General features: G+C 47.8%; 1 protein-coding gene across 3 annotated transcripts in view; it reads left to right on the top strand.

Annotated features, from left to right (window-relative positions):
- SLC7A11 (solute carrier family 7 member 11) overlaps nucleotides 1-17,250 on the top strand; it is a 139,610-nt gene that overhangs the window by 100,931 nt on the left and 21,429 nt on the right. For all 3 annotated transcript variants that reach the window (XM_029593502.1, XM_029593674.1, XM_029593585.1), the window contains exons 7-10: nucleotides 1,743-1,866; nucleotides 4,577-4,680; nucleotides 6,649-6,745; nucleotides 11,691-11,840. In XM_029593502.1, coding sequence (XP_029449362.1) covers nucleotides 1,743-1,866; nucleotides 4,577-4,680; nucleotides 6,649-6,745; nucleotides 11,691-11,840 — 475 coding nt within the window. The remainder of the gene's footprint in view (nucleotides 1-1,742; nucleotides 1,867-4,576; nucleotides 4,681-6,648; nucleotides 6,746-11,690; nucleotides 11,841-17,250) is intronic.

Genomic DNA, 17,250 nt, shown 5'->3' with positions numbered 1-17,250 from the left:
TGTAAACAAGCGTACAATAGTGTTAATATGACATCTATGCTAATGAAATAACGGGATGCAAACGTATGCAAATCAGCTCATTACCTATTAGCATACTGAAAAAGTGCATGTGTTAAAATGCGCACAATGCATCACTGCCACATTCTCGCAAAAAACGAAACTCCTCCTTGGGGAGACATAGTTGACTTTTTTACATTACCTTCTGAATGTACTTCACCATTAGGGGAAAGACGTGCCTCTTATTACTGCACATCAGGAACACCACATTTCCACAAGCTAATGGCCAACATTGATGCAATTTAGTAGATCAGTCTTCAAATGCATATAAGTATCCCACCGTAATATAATGTAATCATTGTGCATAGCCCGAGAACCAGCTCTGTTGAGGAAGCTGAAGAACTGCACCCCTACCATATGGTGAAAATATGCTAATAATCTTTATTTTGTAGTTTACCGACCGGTTTAGAATATTTGCGCCTTGTTACTCCTGGTCAATAGTTTCCTATTATCACCTTCCCACTCAGCCTGTGGATATTTGTGGAACTGGTCTCGGTCGGGCTATAGCACCCCTCCCCACCCCCCATTGTACAACCCCCAGCACATTCAGCCTGGTTATTGCAGTGACGGTCCTTGAGTGGGGACCATGTACCAGTGCTCTTTCTGGAACGTGGCTAACGTGGTCCCTAACTCTAGTGTCATCAGTGCACGATGACTGGGATCTCCTCCCTCCCAGGGGCTGTGAGCACCGTCTTCACAGCTTCCCTCAACTCCAGTTGGTCCAGGGAGCAGCAGCCTGGGTCCAGGAGTCAAATCCAGGATGCCGGCATGGCACATGCTTGTCCGTGAGCCACCGGGCCAGCCCACCAGGGGGCCAATGTAATAAGTAGCACTAAAGCTGCCATGGATTTTTGCACATACTTGCATGGGGATTTGCATGCGTTTGTCCCCGCCCTAGCCTTACGCATATATCTGCTTTAAAACATGCGGCTGGTTTAGCATGAGTGTATGCAAATGAGGCAATTAACCATTCACGGGCTATGCAGGGAGCCGTGCATCGGTTAGTGTGAGATTTGGAACACAGATGTTTTAGCGCCTGGATCAGGGCAGGAGTTGAGTTACAGCACATGTCTGGAGAGCGGTTTACTCTAGGGTTCCCATGGATTGCCTTCACTTTGTCCGGCTGTTTGGAACATTTTTGTAGGTCAGCTGTAGCGATCTCTGCTGCATTCCAGTGCCTTCAAGCATCCGCCGGTATAGCTGCCACGCGGTCGGAGGTGGAACATGGAAGGGGCTAGACATTGCTCTACCCACCTTCAGTTCTTCTCCTGGACCACTCATTTCTTCACTGTTTTATAAAAAGGGAAGGCTTTCGCCCCGAGAATCAATTGTGGGTCGCCACACTAATGAGGGCTTCAGCGTGGTTTTCTGCGTGGCCTATTACATAGGGCCATGAGCGTGCGTTTGTGCGTGGGTTCCACTTTTGCGCGGATTTTCTGCGTACATCTCATTTGCATACGTATCCTTCATTACGTCCCGCGGAGGCGCCCGCTTTTGTTGCTTGCGCTAAAAAAAAAAAAAACGCACCGACAACTAGCGCCAATTTCACTGCTGGTCTTATTACATCGGCCACAAGATCTGCTAATGACTTTTTTCCTCCTTGTTGTTCTTTTTCAGGGGATCCTGCAGTCTCAAAGCGTGAGAAGATATCAGTAACTAACTCAGTGCTGCCTTTTGCTTTTCAGGAATATCCCGCTTGCGATCTGCATATCGATGGCCATCGTCACGGTAGGCTACGTGTTGACGAATGTGGCGTACTTCACCACCATAAGTGCCGAGGAATTGCTCCTGTCAAAGGCAGTGGCCGTGGTAAGTTAAGGAAAAAACTCAAACGTGTCATCGGTTAGGGCAGACGTCCGCTGGGGTGGCAGAGAGGGGCTTGAAACTCTGCCCCCGTCTCTGAAGAGGCTCCACTTCTAGCAACTGAATGGTCCTTCTCCTTGAAACAAAACATCGTCAGTCAGATTCTTGTATTTGCTTCTCGTTTCATTTCCCTGTGGCAGTTGGGGACATAGGTTCTGCGGTGGGGACAGGATAAATGTGAAGCCCCCCCCCCCGAACAGTCCGCACTCCAAACATAAATGAGCTTTCGTGTACGAAAATCAAAGCTTCCACAGGTGCAAACTAGAGAGGCAGTCCGTGTTAGGAGATGCCAAAAGCAGAGATAAGAGTTTCCTGCATTCCAAAATCGCACAAAGGCAGCTGCAGTTCCTCATGCTTCTTAAGTGCGGTTCAGCAACACGAGGATCCCTGGGTCTGTGTCCCCCCCCCCCCCAAATGGTCTCTATCTCTTCAGCCCCCAGTGGGAAGCTTTTCAGAATCCCCTTCCTGACTCACTCTTTGTTACTCGGAGGGGGCAGGTTGGTAAGCAGCGGACCTCTCTAGGACCTCTGGGGCCACCCTTCACCAGTCTTACAGGAAAACAGCTCTCCCCTCCCCACCTCTCGCCCCTTGGCTGATCTTCCTCGTTCTCTTTTGGATGCCTCTCCTCAGTGATTGCTCCAAGAACTCTCCTTAGTGACTCATGGAGTCATTATTATACTCTCCGTTAAATCTGACCCACTCTTTAGGGGATGAACGCTCCTGTCACTCCTAACTGATAATATATTTCTATGGAACTCCCCTTACCAGAAAGTATAGTGGGGCCTAGTTTGGCCTTACAAATTTGTGTCCTTTGCGTCCTGTCCCTCTGTGGGGTCTTTGTACTAAGCAGTGGTAAAATCATCCATCGTGGACGGTTAATGCACTGATTTTTACTGACAGTGGTAACTAAAAATTTAATGCATGATGTGCTAAAAAGCATGAAGCCTTTATTACATCAGGCGGTAGCAGAATGTTCTAGATAACATTTCATTTCACCAAGAGAATAGCCAGGGGATGTCATATCCCAAAGAACTCTCACTCCTGAATGAAGAGCCTCAGTGTACCCCGAAAGTCCCCTACAGAAAATACTGGGGATGCCATGCATCAAAGTAGCCCCCCCCCCAGTAAAGAACTAGGGACCACTGTTTCCCCAAAGTATCTCCACCCTCACCCCCCAGTGAAGAGCCAGGGCCGCTGTACGCTGAAGTAATACCCACCCTGATTGAAGAGCGAGGGGCCATTGTGCCTTAAAGTAACTCCCCCACTCCCCAAGTGAAGAGTCAGGGGTCACCATGCCCTGAAGTATCCCCCATTCTGAAGGACCCCATTGCCCATCTCCTCAACCACATGCTAAGGACTGCCATGACTCACTCACCCCCCCGCAGCCACTCCACATCCCCCATCCGGTCGACCCCCACCTTACCCTATCTGAACTGGAGAAAGCGCACATCTTTCCTGCTCTGCCACTTCTGAAATCCAAAATAGTACCATCCTCCCTTCATGCAACTTGCAGTAACCCTTCGAGAATTTCATTTACCTACCACACAGCTCATTTTAATTTTTTCTTTTTTAGATTTAGGCCAGGTTAAGTTGATATGAACATTAATGCAGGCCAATGCAAAACTTTGCCTTCTACCAGGGCAAACCTTGAATGTAGATTGAGGCATATTGAACGCTTGTGTAAGCATTAATGAACGTTTAATATATAGACCACCGTGTGATGCAGTGCAACCCACCAGGATCGTGACTTGGAACAGTTTTTGAGGCATCTACATATATAGTGGAGCTCTTGGCATCTCTAATCACATTTCCAGTGCTAGCAGGAGAAAAAGGGAGGAGGGAAGACAACATGGCATATGCTGTGGCAGTCTGTTGGCATTTCCACAGAAAACAATGCAATTAGCAGGGCTTGTCATTTCTTGCTTTATAAAATGTGCAGCTGAGCAACACTTGGTGACAAGCAAATCTGTAACTATTCTACTTCGGGATCAGTGAGTGTTTCAAGTTTGGATACTGATTTGCAGGTCTATGCATGTAGTTATTGATGCATTTATTTATTTCAAATGATTTATTAATCGCTTTTCTGATCAAAACTTCCAAAGCGATTTCACAACAAAAGCCTTGGGGAGCTCCGAAACATAGTTTTTTTTTTTACTTTTGGAGTTAGCCAGACTAAAGCCGGTTCCCGCCCCACTGAGTGGGCAAACTCATCGTGTGTATGAAATAAATCCACATACAAAGAGCCAGCGCTGGAGGCGTTCCGGGGTTTAGTGCTAAACGTCCGCTGGCGAGCGCACATAGTGAGTGCTGTTCAGCCCAAGCTCTGCACCTAAGCCCCGATGGGGGAAAAATAATAGCTGCCTTAAAGTTATCTAAGGTTATGCGTGCAATTTTATCTGGGTATACTCAGCGGCAGACTTAGGCACAGGAATCCCACCGAATACCTGAGTTAAAGTTACGCGCATGACTTTCCCTGGCCGGCTTACCCACTCACCAGTTCTCTGATCTGGCTTATTTCTCCCGAAATCCTGTTTAGCTCAGAGCACATTGCTCAGACGAGTCAAGGCCGAAAGCGGCCTCGTTTTCAGTCGCAGCGTTGCTCGGTGGCCCTGCTACCGGCCCAGTAAATTAACCTTTCCTCTCCTACTTCGGCCAGACCTTTGCAGAACGACTGATGGGAAAGTTTTCGCTGGCCGTGCCCATTTTCGTCGCCCTGTCCTGCTTCGGATCGATGAATGGTGGCGTCTTCGCTGTTTCCCGGTGAGTCGATGCATCCTTGCTAGAGGGGAGGAACAGGGGGGGGGGGGGGGGGGGGGGGGAAAGGGATTCAGGGGGCAGGTGGTTCACGCGGACGTGAACGTAATTCTGTCTAAATAACTCATCAGGGTTTCCCCAGACTCGGTCCCTGGGACCTTCGGTCAGGTGTGGTCTTCGGGCTATCCACAGTAATATTCCTTCATGGCTCGTAATTACCACGGTTCGGGCTAGGAACCAGATGAATCTGAATATTATAGTAATCCTGAGCCCCCAGACCTGGTCCAACCATCCTGAGAACCGAGTTTGGCATGTCAGGCGCTAGGATGATGCAGCTTTTGTGAGAGATCCAGTCTGAACAGCCAGCAACGGTTAAATCGAATGTGTGGCTTACAAAAAATGCTGGTCCTCTCTCGCAGGCAGAACACCTGCTGGCCCCATTTTTTTTTTTTTTCTGATTCAAACTAAAGCATCCCCTGACTGAGACAGCTCAGGAACGGCGGCTGCAGGTAATTTTAATGGAGCAGACACATTTACTGCGATTAAAAACAGGCAGATGCATTCAGCCAATCAAGCAATTTAATTGACTGAATGCCTCAACAAGTCTTCGAGAAGAGCTGTTGCTCTATGCAGCGGCAATGAGATTGTGTAAATTATAGGACAGGTTTCTTTTTTTGCTTTCTGTCTTAACTTGAAGCTACTGTAGATTAAAAAATATAGCCTCACTTAAAATGTATCTATAAATCTCCTCTGCCGTTCGCTGTGGATGTGGCTTCCAATCATTCACAGCTCTGACAAGACCAGACCTCTTCGCATGTGCTTTATGCTAGTGGATCACATTGAAACAGTTTGCAAGAACATATTTTCATATCAGGGCAGACAAGCCAGGGTTATAACACATACTTATCTGTTTTAAAGATGGGGTTTTAGCTGTGATGACAGGCGCAGGAACCTCTTGGGGTATCAAAACATGTTTCATTTCATTCTGCAGTTCCTTTAAAGCAGCAGGGATTGCTAAGTTTGTTTAAAATAACCCCGTCAACTTTTGAAATAAATGAGCTAATTAAGGTTTCTCATGTTCTAATCTTTATTTATATCCAGGAGCGTTACCCCGAGAACTATATACCAGGCTCAAGTGCCCTCCGCTGCCTGGCTAAAAGTGTTTGTGGGCTAGTGCTTTATAGCTGCGTTAAAAAGAGGCGAGGCCATGCTTAGCTCGAAGGAAGACAACAAGCGTGCATTCGATTTTCAAACGCACGTGTGCCGTCTTACCCCCACTCAGCCGCCTGGCACAAACAGCAGGTGCTGCAGTGGATGCGCCCTTTCCACGTGCAGACGTTAAGCGAGCTCACTCTCCATAGAGAAACCTCGTTGGGTCCGTGTGCCATTCGAAAATTAGTTGCAAAGTGCAGGCATGCGTTGCAACTCAGCAGCCTAGGGAAAATCCCTCCCCCCCTTCTCTTGCCCCTCCCCCGCAAAGTTTAAAGAATTTGAACGCTCTTCTTCTTCTTTGGCCTCACTTTCCATCCCTAGCCCAAGTAAATTGTTGAGCAGAATTATATGTTGGCATCGTGGGCAGCTGAAAAGTAAATGTTGGTAGAGGAGATCTTTAAAATGGGTTGTGCGACCATGGGGGAAGCTAAATAAGGAGCCGACACTCCTAGACTGAAACTGTTTGCTGTCATTTTGGTCCCCAAAGAATTTCACAATGACAAGTCCAAGTCTCCAGTCAGAGAACCGTCTAGGACGAGCCAGGGAAGCCCGGGCTAGCCCACGATGACCCATGGCAACCTTAAATGGATGTCTGGAAGAGAAAAAAAACTAATAGGCGAACTCTGCAACCCTTACTCTTTGGGGGGGGGGAATTGATGGACGCTTTTGGCATCCTTAGAAATCACAAAGCCCATTAGCTTTCCATTTTGTGGCGACTGTGTGCGGGTGTGTGTGTAATTGTCCATATTTCTCTTCCACCAGGATGTTCTACGTTGCATCGCGTGAAGGTCACCTTCCGGAGATCATCTCCATGATCCACGTGCACAAGCACACTCCTCTGCCAGCCGTCATAATTCTGGTAAATCCGGTAAAACCTCTTCCTGGGGGCACGTGGGGGGGGGTGTGTGTCTCTGTGGGAAGCACGGCCCGAGTGGGGTTTGCTTAGCTACTGTGAAGCTCCATAGGGGACGTGCCTCGCTGGGTGACTTTCGCAGCAGCAGCTTCACCAGCTTTTCTTAACCTACAGCTTAAGCTGCATTCAGTTGCATCAGAAGTTGAAGCTCCATTAGGAAAATGTGAACCTTCTTTCCTTCTCAGTAGTAAATTCTATGGTATTATTTAAACTTAGGGAAAAATTCTGCATCATAAGTCACCGAGCTGCCAAAAAGCTACAGATGATCGCCTTCTGAATACCTGTTGCACTGTACAGTGCGTTAAGTTTGGCCACAGCTCGGGAAGAGTCAGGAATACCACCGCCAGCGGGTTCTAATGACCGCCCAAAGACATGCGTACGTGCAGGGCTTTGGACACGCACGTTCCGCTTCGCGTGTGTTTTTCCTTCCTCTGACCTAACCCCGCCCCTTTTTTACCTTTTTTACCTGTTAGTGGTCAGCGTGAGTACTTTTTTACGGGCAGTAAAGGGGAGGGAAACGGCAACATTCAAACTCCCCAGGTAACCCCCCTCCCCCCAATTTTACCCACGGACATGGCTTTGAATATCACGTTCCCTATAGAATGTATTAGTGCAAAGATGCACAGGGGAGGGAGGCACCCAGGGGCAGCTCAAGGCAATCTGCTGCCTGAGGTGAAGGATGAAATACCCCCCCTCCCCCCATGGCCCGGTGCAGGTGAAATCACCGAGGGCCAGGGCAGGGGGAAGACAATGGAGGGTGCAGTGACTTGCCCAGGGTCACAAGGAATGGCAATAGGATTTGAACCCTGGCTTCCTTTCTTTGCAGCCCCACTGCTCTAACCACTCAGTTTTTTGGCCCTGTTATTTTTTTGTTCTCAGTCTTCAGTCTTCACCCCACCCCCTGGGTCTAGGAATAGGACTCCTACACTCCCTATTGCCTGCCTCCCACCCTTCTCCAGGATCAGCCCCCTGGGGGTGTGAGAGGCTGGTGAATGGCGGGAGTCTCTGTGTGTGTGACACACTCTCTCTTAGGACTGATACAAGAGGGTTAGAGGCCCTGGACCAACCTTACAGCCTTTCATTCCCCCTTCCCTCCCCCATAATTAAAACTTAGGCATTCTGTTCCATTTTAAAAATGTATTAACTTCCCCAACCTAAAAAGGCAGATTGCATATGGGAAACAGACATTCAAAGTACAATCTTCTGAAGTAAAAACATCACTTACAACAACATATATATTATATTTACATATACTGCAAAAAAAAAACCCCAGACATTTTCATTAATAATAGTTTAACAGACGTAATAAACTACTTTTCTCATAGTAATCAAGGTGGTTTACTGGATCCCATATGGTATTAGGTCTATGGTAAAGTGCACTGGGTGTGGACTTGGCCCACAGAAAGCCAGGAATAAACTGAACTACACTTCCAATATAGTAAGCCTTCCATATCATAACTGCCAGCACTCAACCTATGAAAAAGCCATACTGCAAATATTACATCAGGCCCAAAACACCAATACACCTCCTATTAGGAAAACAGATTAAAGCTAGGATGTTGTAAATCCCTGCACAGAAACTACATACTAGAAGAAAACCTAAAGCCTCAGTTGCACAAGCGGAACACAGGCAGGCTCTCACCAAATATAGAATAAAGAGACCATAAAATATTAATTGAAACGTGCAAACAAAAACTAAACTGGAAATCACAAGAAGCCAAACTCTGCAAGCAATGCAAACGCAATCAAGAAATATAAAACATCGAACATACCAATAAAAAGAATGTGAAACCCGCTGAAAACTTCAGACAATTAAAAACACATATAAAAATGTTAAAAATATTACCAAACACTAATAAAATATTTCAAAACAGCAGACACATAACATCCAATAATTAAAACTAACAAGGATAAAAAAAAATCTCCCACTTTCCATATCTAGGAACTTTAGATTTCCAGTTCTCCTGAGACTGTCGTAGATTGGAGGAGGGTGCACAAAGTTCAACCTCACTCTCACACAGACACGCTCCCTCATAGACACACACAAAATCCCTCTCATATATACACATACATTCTCATATATACACACCCCCCCCATCGTCATACAGACACTCCCACCCTCCATCTTATACAGACACATACCCTCTCATAAAGCCATTCACCCACACCCACCCTCCCTCTCATACACTCACCCACCCTTTCATATAGACACACACACATATACACACACACCCTCTCATACACACTCAGAAAGTCTCTCTCACACGCAGGCACACACTCTCACAGGGCAAGTCTCTTTCACACACACATTTTGGCCCTTTTCTCTGGCTGCATAGCAAGGCCTCTTCTGCTACCGGCTGCGGAGAAAACGCTGGCGGCACCGCAGTGACTCTTCTTTGGCAGCTGGATACTTTCTTTGGCAGCCCCTCAGATTCACTTCTCCTTCTCCCTCCATCCTTCCCCCCAGTGATGTCCGGTTCCCCTCTCCTTCACGCAGACTCCCTCTCTCTTTTGCACACACTTTCACACAGGCTCCCTTTCACACCCATAGACACAAACACACTCTCTCACTTCCTACCCCACTCCCCATCAGAAATACAGCAGCAGCTTCCTCCTTCAGCCCCCGCGACAGACGGGGGGGGGGGGGGGTGTCTCTTCATTTTCCTGAGGCCGTGGGGGGGCTGGTGCAGCTTGGCTTCCTGCACTTGCGGTGGAGGAGGAGGGTGGAGCCAGCGCTGCTGTCCGTAGCTTGCAGAGACAAAGGAATGGGGTGTTTCTGGGTAGGGAGAAGTTAAAAAAAAATAAATAACTGAAGGCAGGTAATGTGTCTGCTTCGAGTTTACCCAGATGCTATAACTGCATAATACACTTGGCTATGGATTGCTTTGAGTATTCGAACTGCCTCTTCCTGCAGCCCGGGGCACGCGCTGATCTTCCGCTTCGGGCCAACCGCGTGACCTTCTCTTTTTCCTGCCCTCGCCGACCCGCCCACTTCCTCTTCCGGGCTGCGCGGGTGGGAAGAAAAAAAGGACCCGTAGCTTCCACCGGCCTCACTTCAACCGTGCGTGGCCCGGAGGTCTCCTTCCGCCAGGAGCAGGATGGTCCACGCTTCCTGGCTGGCACCCGCGACGGACCCCATCCTTCTTCCCCCCCCCCCTTTAGTACGCTACTGCCGCGGGACCTTTCTTTTGTGGGTGGGGAGTGGAAACCCCACCAGCACCTGCCGTCAGAGTTTGCCTGAATGAAGGGGTGAGGTGGCCGGGGCAGGACGAGTTCGGGGGGGGGGCAATTTTGCCGCCTCAAAATCTTGCCTCCTGAAGCGGCCGCCTCACCCTGCCTCATTACAGAACCGGCCCTGGATGCACCTGAAATAAGATGCCTGCCCCGGGCCTAGAAATACTGAATACTGGATCCTAACAGTCAGCCACGGAGCAGTTAGAGAAAACTCGCAGCCCATTAAACCTCTCTGTTAGGGGAACTATCCAACCTTACTTCCCTGTCTTCTTTTTAATTGACGTGGATATTAATGGAGCCGTCGTGGTGCCTTCTTCCTTGCCTCTTGAATAGCTTTTCTCAGGCTGTGGTGAATATTTGCCCTTATTCTGCCAGTAATCTAATCTTTCCGATATACCGTCTCCTTCTGCAGTTATTGCGCGGCAAAGCCCTGATTATTTCTTGCTTTTCCCTCTCCGGAAGCCAACAAGAAGTGGGGTAAACTGAGCGGTATAACTGATGTGAACTTCTTTTTTTCTGTAAATAGGTCTAAGAAGCCCTACGTTTTGGGGTTTTTTTTCCCTGGCAATATAATCTCTAGATTTCCTAAGAGAATATTTAAGGTTCTGTTTGTAGATCACAGGTTGTGGGTTTCCTCTTATATCTTTCTTTCTTTCTTAGAAAGCCACAGAAGTATTAATAGTGCTGTAACCGTTCCCTATTCTGTTGCCTCTTCCCTGTCTCTGGCATCTAACCGAAGAGGCAGGCGACGAAATCGCCCCTCATTATACTGCATTTCTGGGGGTGGGGAATGATGGAAGGGTGAGTGAGATTACCTGGTTCTCTTTCCCGGTGACACAAAGTCCTACAGAGTAGGATGTGAGTTAATAAAGCCTCGGATCCACTTAATGGAAACTCCAGTTTAAACGTTAGCATCTGAGAAGCACCGAAAGCCTCATTACGGGCTCCTCGCAAATGAAAAACAGATAGGAATGAACGAGCACGGGGAGAATCGGGGGGAACAGACAGAGCAGGGCTGAGACTCCCCGATTAAAAATGTTTCATTGAAAGCGTGCACTTGGGGTAGGAATGGACGGTTTTGACAGATGCTCTGGAAGAAGGGACACTTGCTAATGCAGCCTTTCTGAGAGGTGGAATGAATCTTAGATGCACAAAGGAGCAGCTTCCATTGCTTTTATCAGCCTGTCCTGCAAACCCTTTTCCATTTCGGCCAGCGTGCTGCCTTGCTGCAGAAGATTGGCATGGATTTAGCGATTTTAGTTTCATTTTGAAATGTTGCCCTTGATTCTTTTTTTTTTTTTACCTTTTTTAATCTGCAGACACCAACTCCAGTACATGTATCTCACACGGTCATGGAGGAGGCAGTTCTCCCCCCCTGGATGCAGAACGCACGCCTGGGCTCTGTTGAAAGCTTTGCTTTCATTCGTGCGGCCTTTGGCAGGTGCAGCAGAGGAGATGGGTTTTAAATTTGTATTTTATTTTTTTGTATTTTATTTTATATTGTAACCTCCATGCAGTAAGTGTGTGTGCTCTGTTTTGCTTCCGTTGCTCCAGGAATGACACAATAGCCTCTTGATTCAATAGGGTTAATGTCCTGTTACAGTTGTGCCAGCGGCTGAAATAAGTTTCTTTGTTTTTTTGTTTGTTTTTTTTGCAGTATCCGTTAACCATGATCATGCTCTTCACTGGGGATCTCTACAGTCTCCTGACGTTCCTCAGTTTCGCCAGGTGGCTTTTTATCGGACTGGCAGTCGCTGGGTTGATTTATCTGAGATACAGGAGGCCCGACATGCCCCGCCCTTTCAAGGTGATGACCGTAGCCTGTGTGACTGTCATACACAAATCTGTTTTTCTCTCTTCTTCCTGACCCCACCCTCTCCCATTGCCACAGTTTCATGAAGGGTGGGGGAGGGAGAAGGGCACCCACATGCCAAGTGCCAGGACACAGAAACTCTTGGAAAGGACATACAGTGAGATGACTGCAGTGCCTGCTGTTCTTGTCCCTTACTGTGTGATTCTATGTTAAATTTGAGCTTGTTCTTCCTGTTTTATCCAAGGTAGACCCCTTAGAAGTCAGTTCTCATAGGGGTGACAGAGATAGGGTGGACCATAACTGGGCATCCCACTAAACTTCATGCTCTGGGAGGGAGGTGGTGGTGGGAGGGATTACTGTCAGTTGTTGATCCACTCATTACTTGGCTTTCAAGCACCACCCTCAATGTACTTTGTTTTATAAAATGTTAATTCAACTATCCTCAAACACATCAGCCTCTCTCATGCAGTCTTGATCTCTATCACAACTAAAGCCTTGCTAATATACACTCACCTCCATACTTCCCCATAAACACACAGCCTCCTCTCTTATACTCACACACACACACACACACACCCCCCCCCAAACCCACGGTTTCCTCTCTCATACACATACACTCCCAAACACACAGCCTCCTCTCTCATACACACACACACACACACTCCCAAACACATAGCCTTCTCTCTCATACACACACACTCCCAAACACACAGCCTCCTCTCTCATATACACACTCCCAAACACATAGCCTCCTCTCTCATACACACACACTTCCAAACACACAGCCTCCTCTCTCATACACACACACATACACTCCCAAACACACAGCCTCCTCTCTCATACACACACACTCCCACACAGCTTCCTGCCTCATGCATACATACCACACTCCCACACAGCTTCCTCTCTCATACACACTCCCAAACACACAGCCTACTCTCTCATACACACACTCCCACACAGCTTTCTGTCTCATACATACATTCCACATTCCCACACAGCTTCCTCTCTCATACACACACACTCCCAAACACATAGCCTTCTCTTTCATACACACACACACTCCCAAATACACAGCCTCCTCTCTCATACACACACTCCCAAACACACAGCCTCCTCTCTCATACCCACACACACTCCCAAACACACAGCCTCCTCTCTCATACCCACACACACTCCCACACAGCTTCCTGTCTCATACATACATTCCACACTCCCACAAGCTTCCTCTCTCATACACATACACTCCCAAACACACAGCCTCCTCTCTCATACACACACACTCCCACACAGCTTCCTGTCTCATACATACATTCCACACAGCTTCCTCTCTCATACACATACATTCCCAAACACACAGCCTCCTCTCTCATACACACACACACTCCCAAACACACAGCCTCCTCTCTCATACACACACTCCCAAACACACAACTTCCTGTCTCATACATACATCCACACTCCCAGTCTCCTTTCTCAGACACATATACCCCAAACATAGAGGTGGTTCACTCTCCCTTTCTTTAAAACCTTCCCAGCCTTTCATCTGTGTCTCCCTTGTGCCACCTCTCTCTCAATATGCCCTCTCCCTTTTCTGTGCACCCCTCACTTGTGCTGTCCTCCTGTCTCTAATCCCCCTTCCTCCCCATGCTATTGTCTCTCTCCCTTCTTCTTCCCTCCTGTCTCCCCCTCCTTCCCAGTGCCTTCCTCTTTCTCTCCTTTCCTCCTGTATCGCCCTGTCTCCTTTATTCCTCTTTTGTCTCTTCCTTCCCTTCCCCCATCTGTCTCCCTCTTTCCCTCATGCCCCCGCAGTGCCTCTCCCCTTCCCTGTGGCCTTCTTTCCATACCCCCCTCTGTGTCTCTTTACTCCCTTGCTCCCCTTGTGCCTATCTTCCTTTCCCTCCCCTTTTCTGTGTGACCCTTCTGTCTCTCCTCTTTCCCCACCCTGTGACTCTGACTGTTTCTTTCTCCACTTCCCCTCCTCTCTTCCAGTATCCCTCGGCTGGCTCACTGTAGCCCCCCTCTCTCAGGTCTTGGCCCAGCACTCAGTGTGGGAGGGGGAGGGACCCAGAGGGGCATTGCTGCAGAGATCTGTGGAGCCACTGGGAACTGAGGGCTGTGCTGTCACCCCGCCTCCTCTCTCCATCCCATCCAATCACAACACAGGAAAGGGGGCAAGAGGGTGGGGACACAGCACAGCTCTGGGTTCTGTCTTCCCCTGCAACCAGGAAGCTGTGGGAAAGAGAAGAAGCCTCCTGCAAAAAACGGAGTCTCAATGTCCAGTCAGTACTGCTCACCGGACACTGTACAACACATCTGAAAACCTGGCTGTCCAGTTGGCAACCCTAGATAGAGGTATATCTCAGCCTGGTGTCTCTGAATATAGTGTTGCACAGCATGGAGATGACTGCAGAGAGTGTGAGAGAGGTGTTATACCCTCTCATCTGAAGCATTTTACTTCTGCAAAAGAGTGTGAAGAGGTAAGGAACCTCACATGGAGGTTCCTTATCTCTTTTATTAGTTTTATAACCCAGTCGCGCTAGTGAGAAGTCCCCTTGTTGGGGCTTCTTCTGGAACCCTGGAAGCATGAGGCCTAAGTCCGACCACTAGATGTCACCATTGAGCCATGACTTTACCTTCCCTTCCCTGCCTCTGCACTATCTCTTCTCCCAGCCGACCTAGGGAGCAGACGACCCCAGCCGGGAGTCAAACCCAATATCATGCTCTTTCAATATGTTTTTCATTGATAATGCATGACACTCCATCACTTGGGGGGAAATTTTGTGACTTCCCACATAAGAAAGTCAGCAAATATGTGCATAAGTAATTTCAACTTTCAAAGCAAACTACTGTGGTGTATGTTTACTTTGAAAATGTTCCCAGCTAAACATTTCCCACGCGTAATGGCACCCGCTAATTTTTGAGCATGACATTTTGCGGGAAATGAAAGTTGTATTGAAGCCCATTTCCAGCCTCAGTATGGCCGGCAGTAACGCAGCCAAATGAGTGGCAGTGCAAACCGGCCTCCTACAGTGATGCCCTAGGTCGCAGTGAGGGGCAGTGGCGGAAGCTGGATTTGAATTCAGGTCCTCCCGCTTCTCAACCCCATCATTCTGACTAGTAGGGCTGCGTGCACTCCCTCGCTCTCTCTCCTAGTACACCTGATTCACTAACGGTTTTTCCCATCCACACAAAATGGGAGAAAAGCCTTCATGAATCTGGCCCACGGTTTGGAGCAAATATTTCTCTGTAATCCCTGCCAGACTCTTCGGCTACGCCTTCAAATACTACGGGAGAGAGCCGGTGTGTCACAGCACTACCAGCCCTTCGGGATTTAAAATCTGTGTCTTTCGTTCTTCCTTCGACCCTCCCGTTCTCCGTTCTGTACCATCTCTCTTTCTTCTTTAATCTCTCTCTCTCTCACTCTCTGCCGCTCGGGCTCTTTCTGCCTCTCCCTTTCGGTTTTCTGGCTTGTCACAAGTCCTCTTAAGCTTCTGCTCTGGAAAGATGTGCCGGAGAAAGCAGTAACACTTCAGGACATAAAAGGGGGGAGGAGTGGGGGAAGGTAATCTTCAGAGGATTCGGCAGAGCAGCCTGCTCTATACAGCCTCTTGCCTGAGAGAATACAGTGTCAGGGTGACAGTGAGATTCAGGAGCAGATTTCTCAGGTTTTCTGCCTTTTTTTTTTTTCTCCTCACTGTAAATGGAGCGGTGCCATCAACACACTTTATTTATGTATGCAGGTATCAGGGTGAAAATATAAGCAGGAGGCTATAAAAATTATAATTAGCACATTCCAAAAACTGTTGTTTTAGTTGACTTCATCTCCCCTAAAAATATTTCCCATGCCGGGATAAAATAATCATAATAAAGACCACTATAAGCGGATTTGAGAAATGTAGTTCCATTGAAATGCCCTGAACATTTCCTTAAACCAAAAAACAATCAAGGGTTCTGTTTGCAAAAGACCTTTTTTTTTTTTTTTTTATAACCTTCTATGCCAATGACAAAATCCTGTCTAGCTCAGAGGGTACAGAGGGCAGCAACAGTCTTAAGGGTTTATCCGTGGGACACAAAAATCAAAAGAATTCAGAAAGGGATCAGGATCCGAATGGGGGATGCCAGAACCCAGCCAGTCCGAGGGCATTTCCAGAGAGCATAGTGGGAGCCGGTGGTGGCGAGGAGGGGAATGGTATAGCAAGAGCCAGCATGCAATCTTAGGACATATTTTTTTTTATGGGGAGGGGGGGAAGAACCTTTGCCCGAAACTTGAGACAGAAATCCCAGTCGCTAGTTGGATTTTTGCTAATACTTTTGACATTTTTTTGATTGCTTGCTTGTTTCCACTTTGATTACCTGCCTGACGCCTTAAGCGTCCCAGCAGGAAACAATAAAAACTAAAAGCCATCACCATACCAATTGCACGATTGGAAAAAAAATAAAAAGTGAAACATTAATGAAAGAAGACAATTTAAAAAAGGGAACTAATAAATGGTGCCAGAATGAGGTTGAAGCGATGAAAAACGGGTAATGTTTCAGAATAGATGAGGATGATGGAAGATACAGCAGAGCTTACTTCACGACTATGCGACAACTGGGGCAGCTTAACCAGGAATGAATATTGTTTTCTATTTACATAACCAGCCTGCACTTTGTTACTTATTCCCAGGGATTTGTAAGCACTGGACATATGCATTTATAGAAGAGCACAAAATGCTGCCACATTGTATGTAACTGGAATTTGAATCCTGGTTCAAATAATATCTGTAGCCTGTGTGTGTGTGTGAATTCCATCCCTCTAGATTAAGCTTTTCTGTTTTTCTTTTTCCCACTCTCCTACCCCCAGAGTATGCATGCCTATCAGTATGAAATAGTCTCTTCCTTCACGTCCTGCAGACCAGTCCAGACCAAGGGGGATTTCCTCCCACCAGCAGAGGGAGACAGAGGACCAATCTCTTTGCCTTCGCGGTGCCTCTCTATATAACGTGGTCCCATCGGAGGAGGAGTCACTAGTCCTTTGCCTCCAGCAAAGGGTAGCTGGAAGGTCTGACGAGAAAAAAAGAAAAGAAAGAAGATGCGGACTCTGAGTCTAAATGCCCAAAAAGTGGGTAGAGTTCCTCCCTGATAGGCCGGGACTGAGTCAGGAGATTGCATTCAGGGATAGCTGGCGGTGTCTGCTCTTCCCTGCCCCCAGGGCACTCCGAGTGTTGGCCTCGGGGTTTCTCAGCACTTCATAAAGAAGATGCACAAGGCCTATCTGGAATTAAAGGGGCAGCAGAGTCATCAGCCCCAGGCCCCGAGGGGCATGAGACAGTGTCCCTCCCGAAAGAAAGCACGATGAGAACCGGAGGGAGGAATATCTCCCCGGTGCCATGAACCCAGCCCTTTAAGGGAAGAAATCTTT

This window comes from Rhinatrema bivittatum, chromosome 1, assembly GCF_901001135.1.
Source record: "Rhinatrema bivittatum chromosome 1, aRhiBiv1.1, whole genome shotgun sequence".
NCBI classification, from domain to species: Eukaryota; Metazoa; Chordata; class Amphibia; order Gymnophiona; family Rhinatrematidae; genus Rhinatrema; species Rhinatrema bivittatum.
The sequence above is the reverse complement of the archived record's forward strand: the minus strand, read 5'-3'. Positions and strand labels throughout refer to the sequence as shown.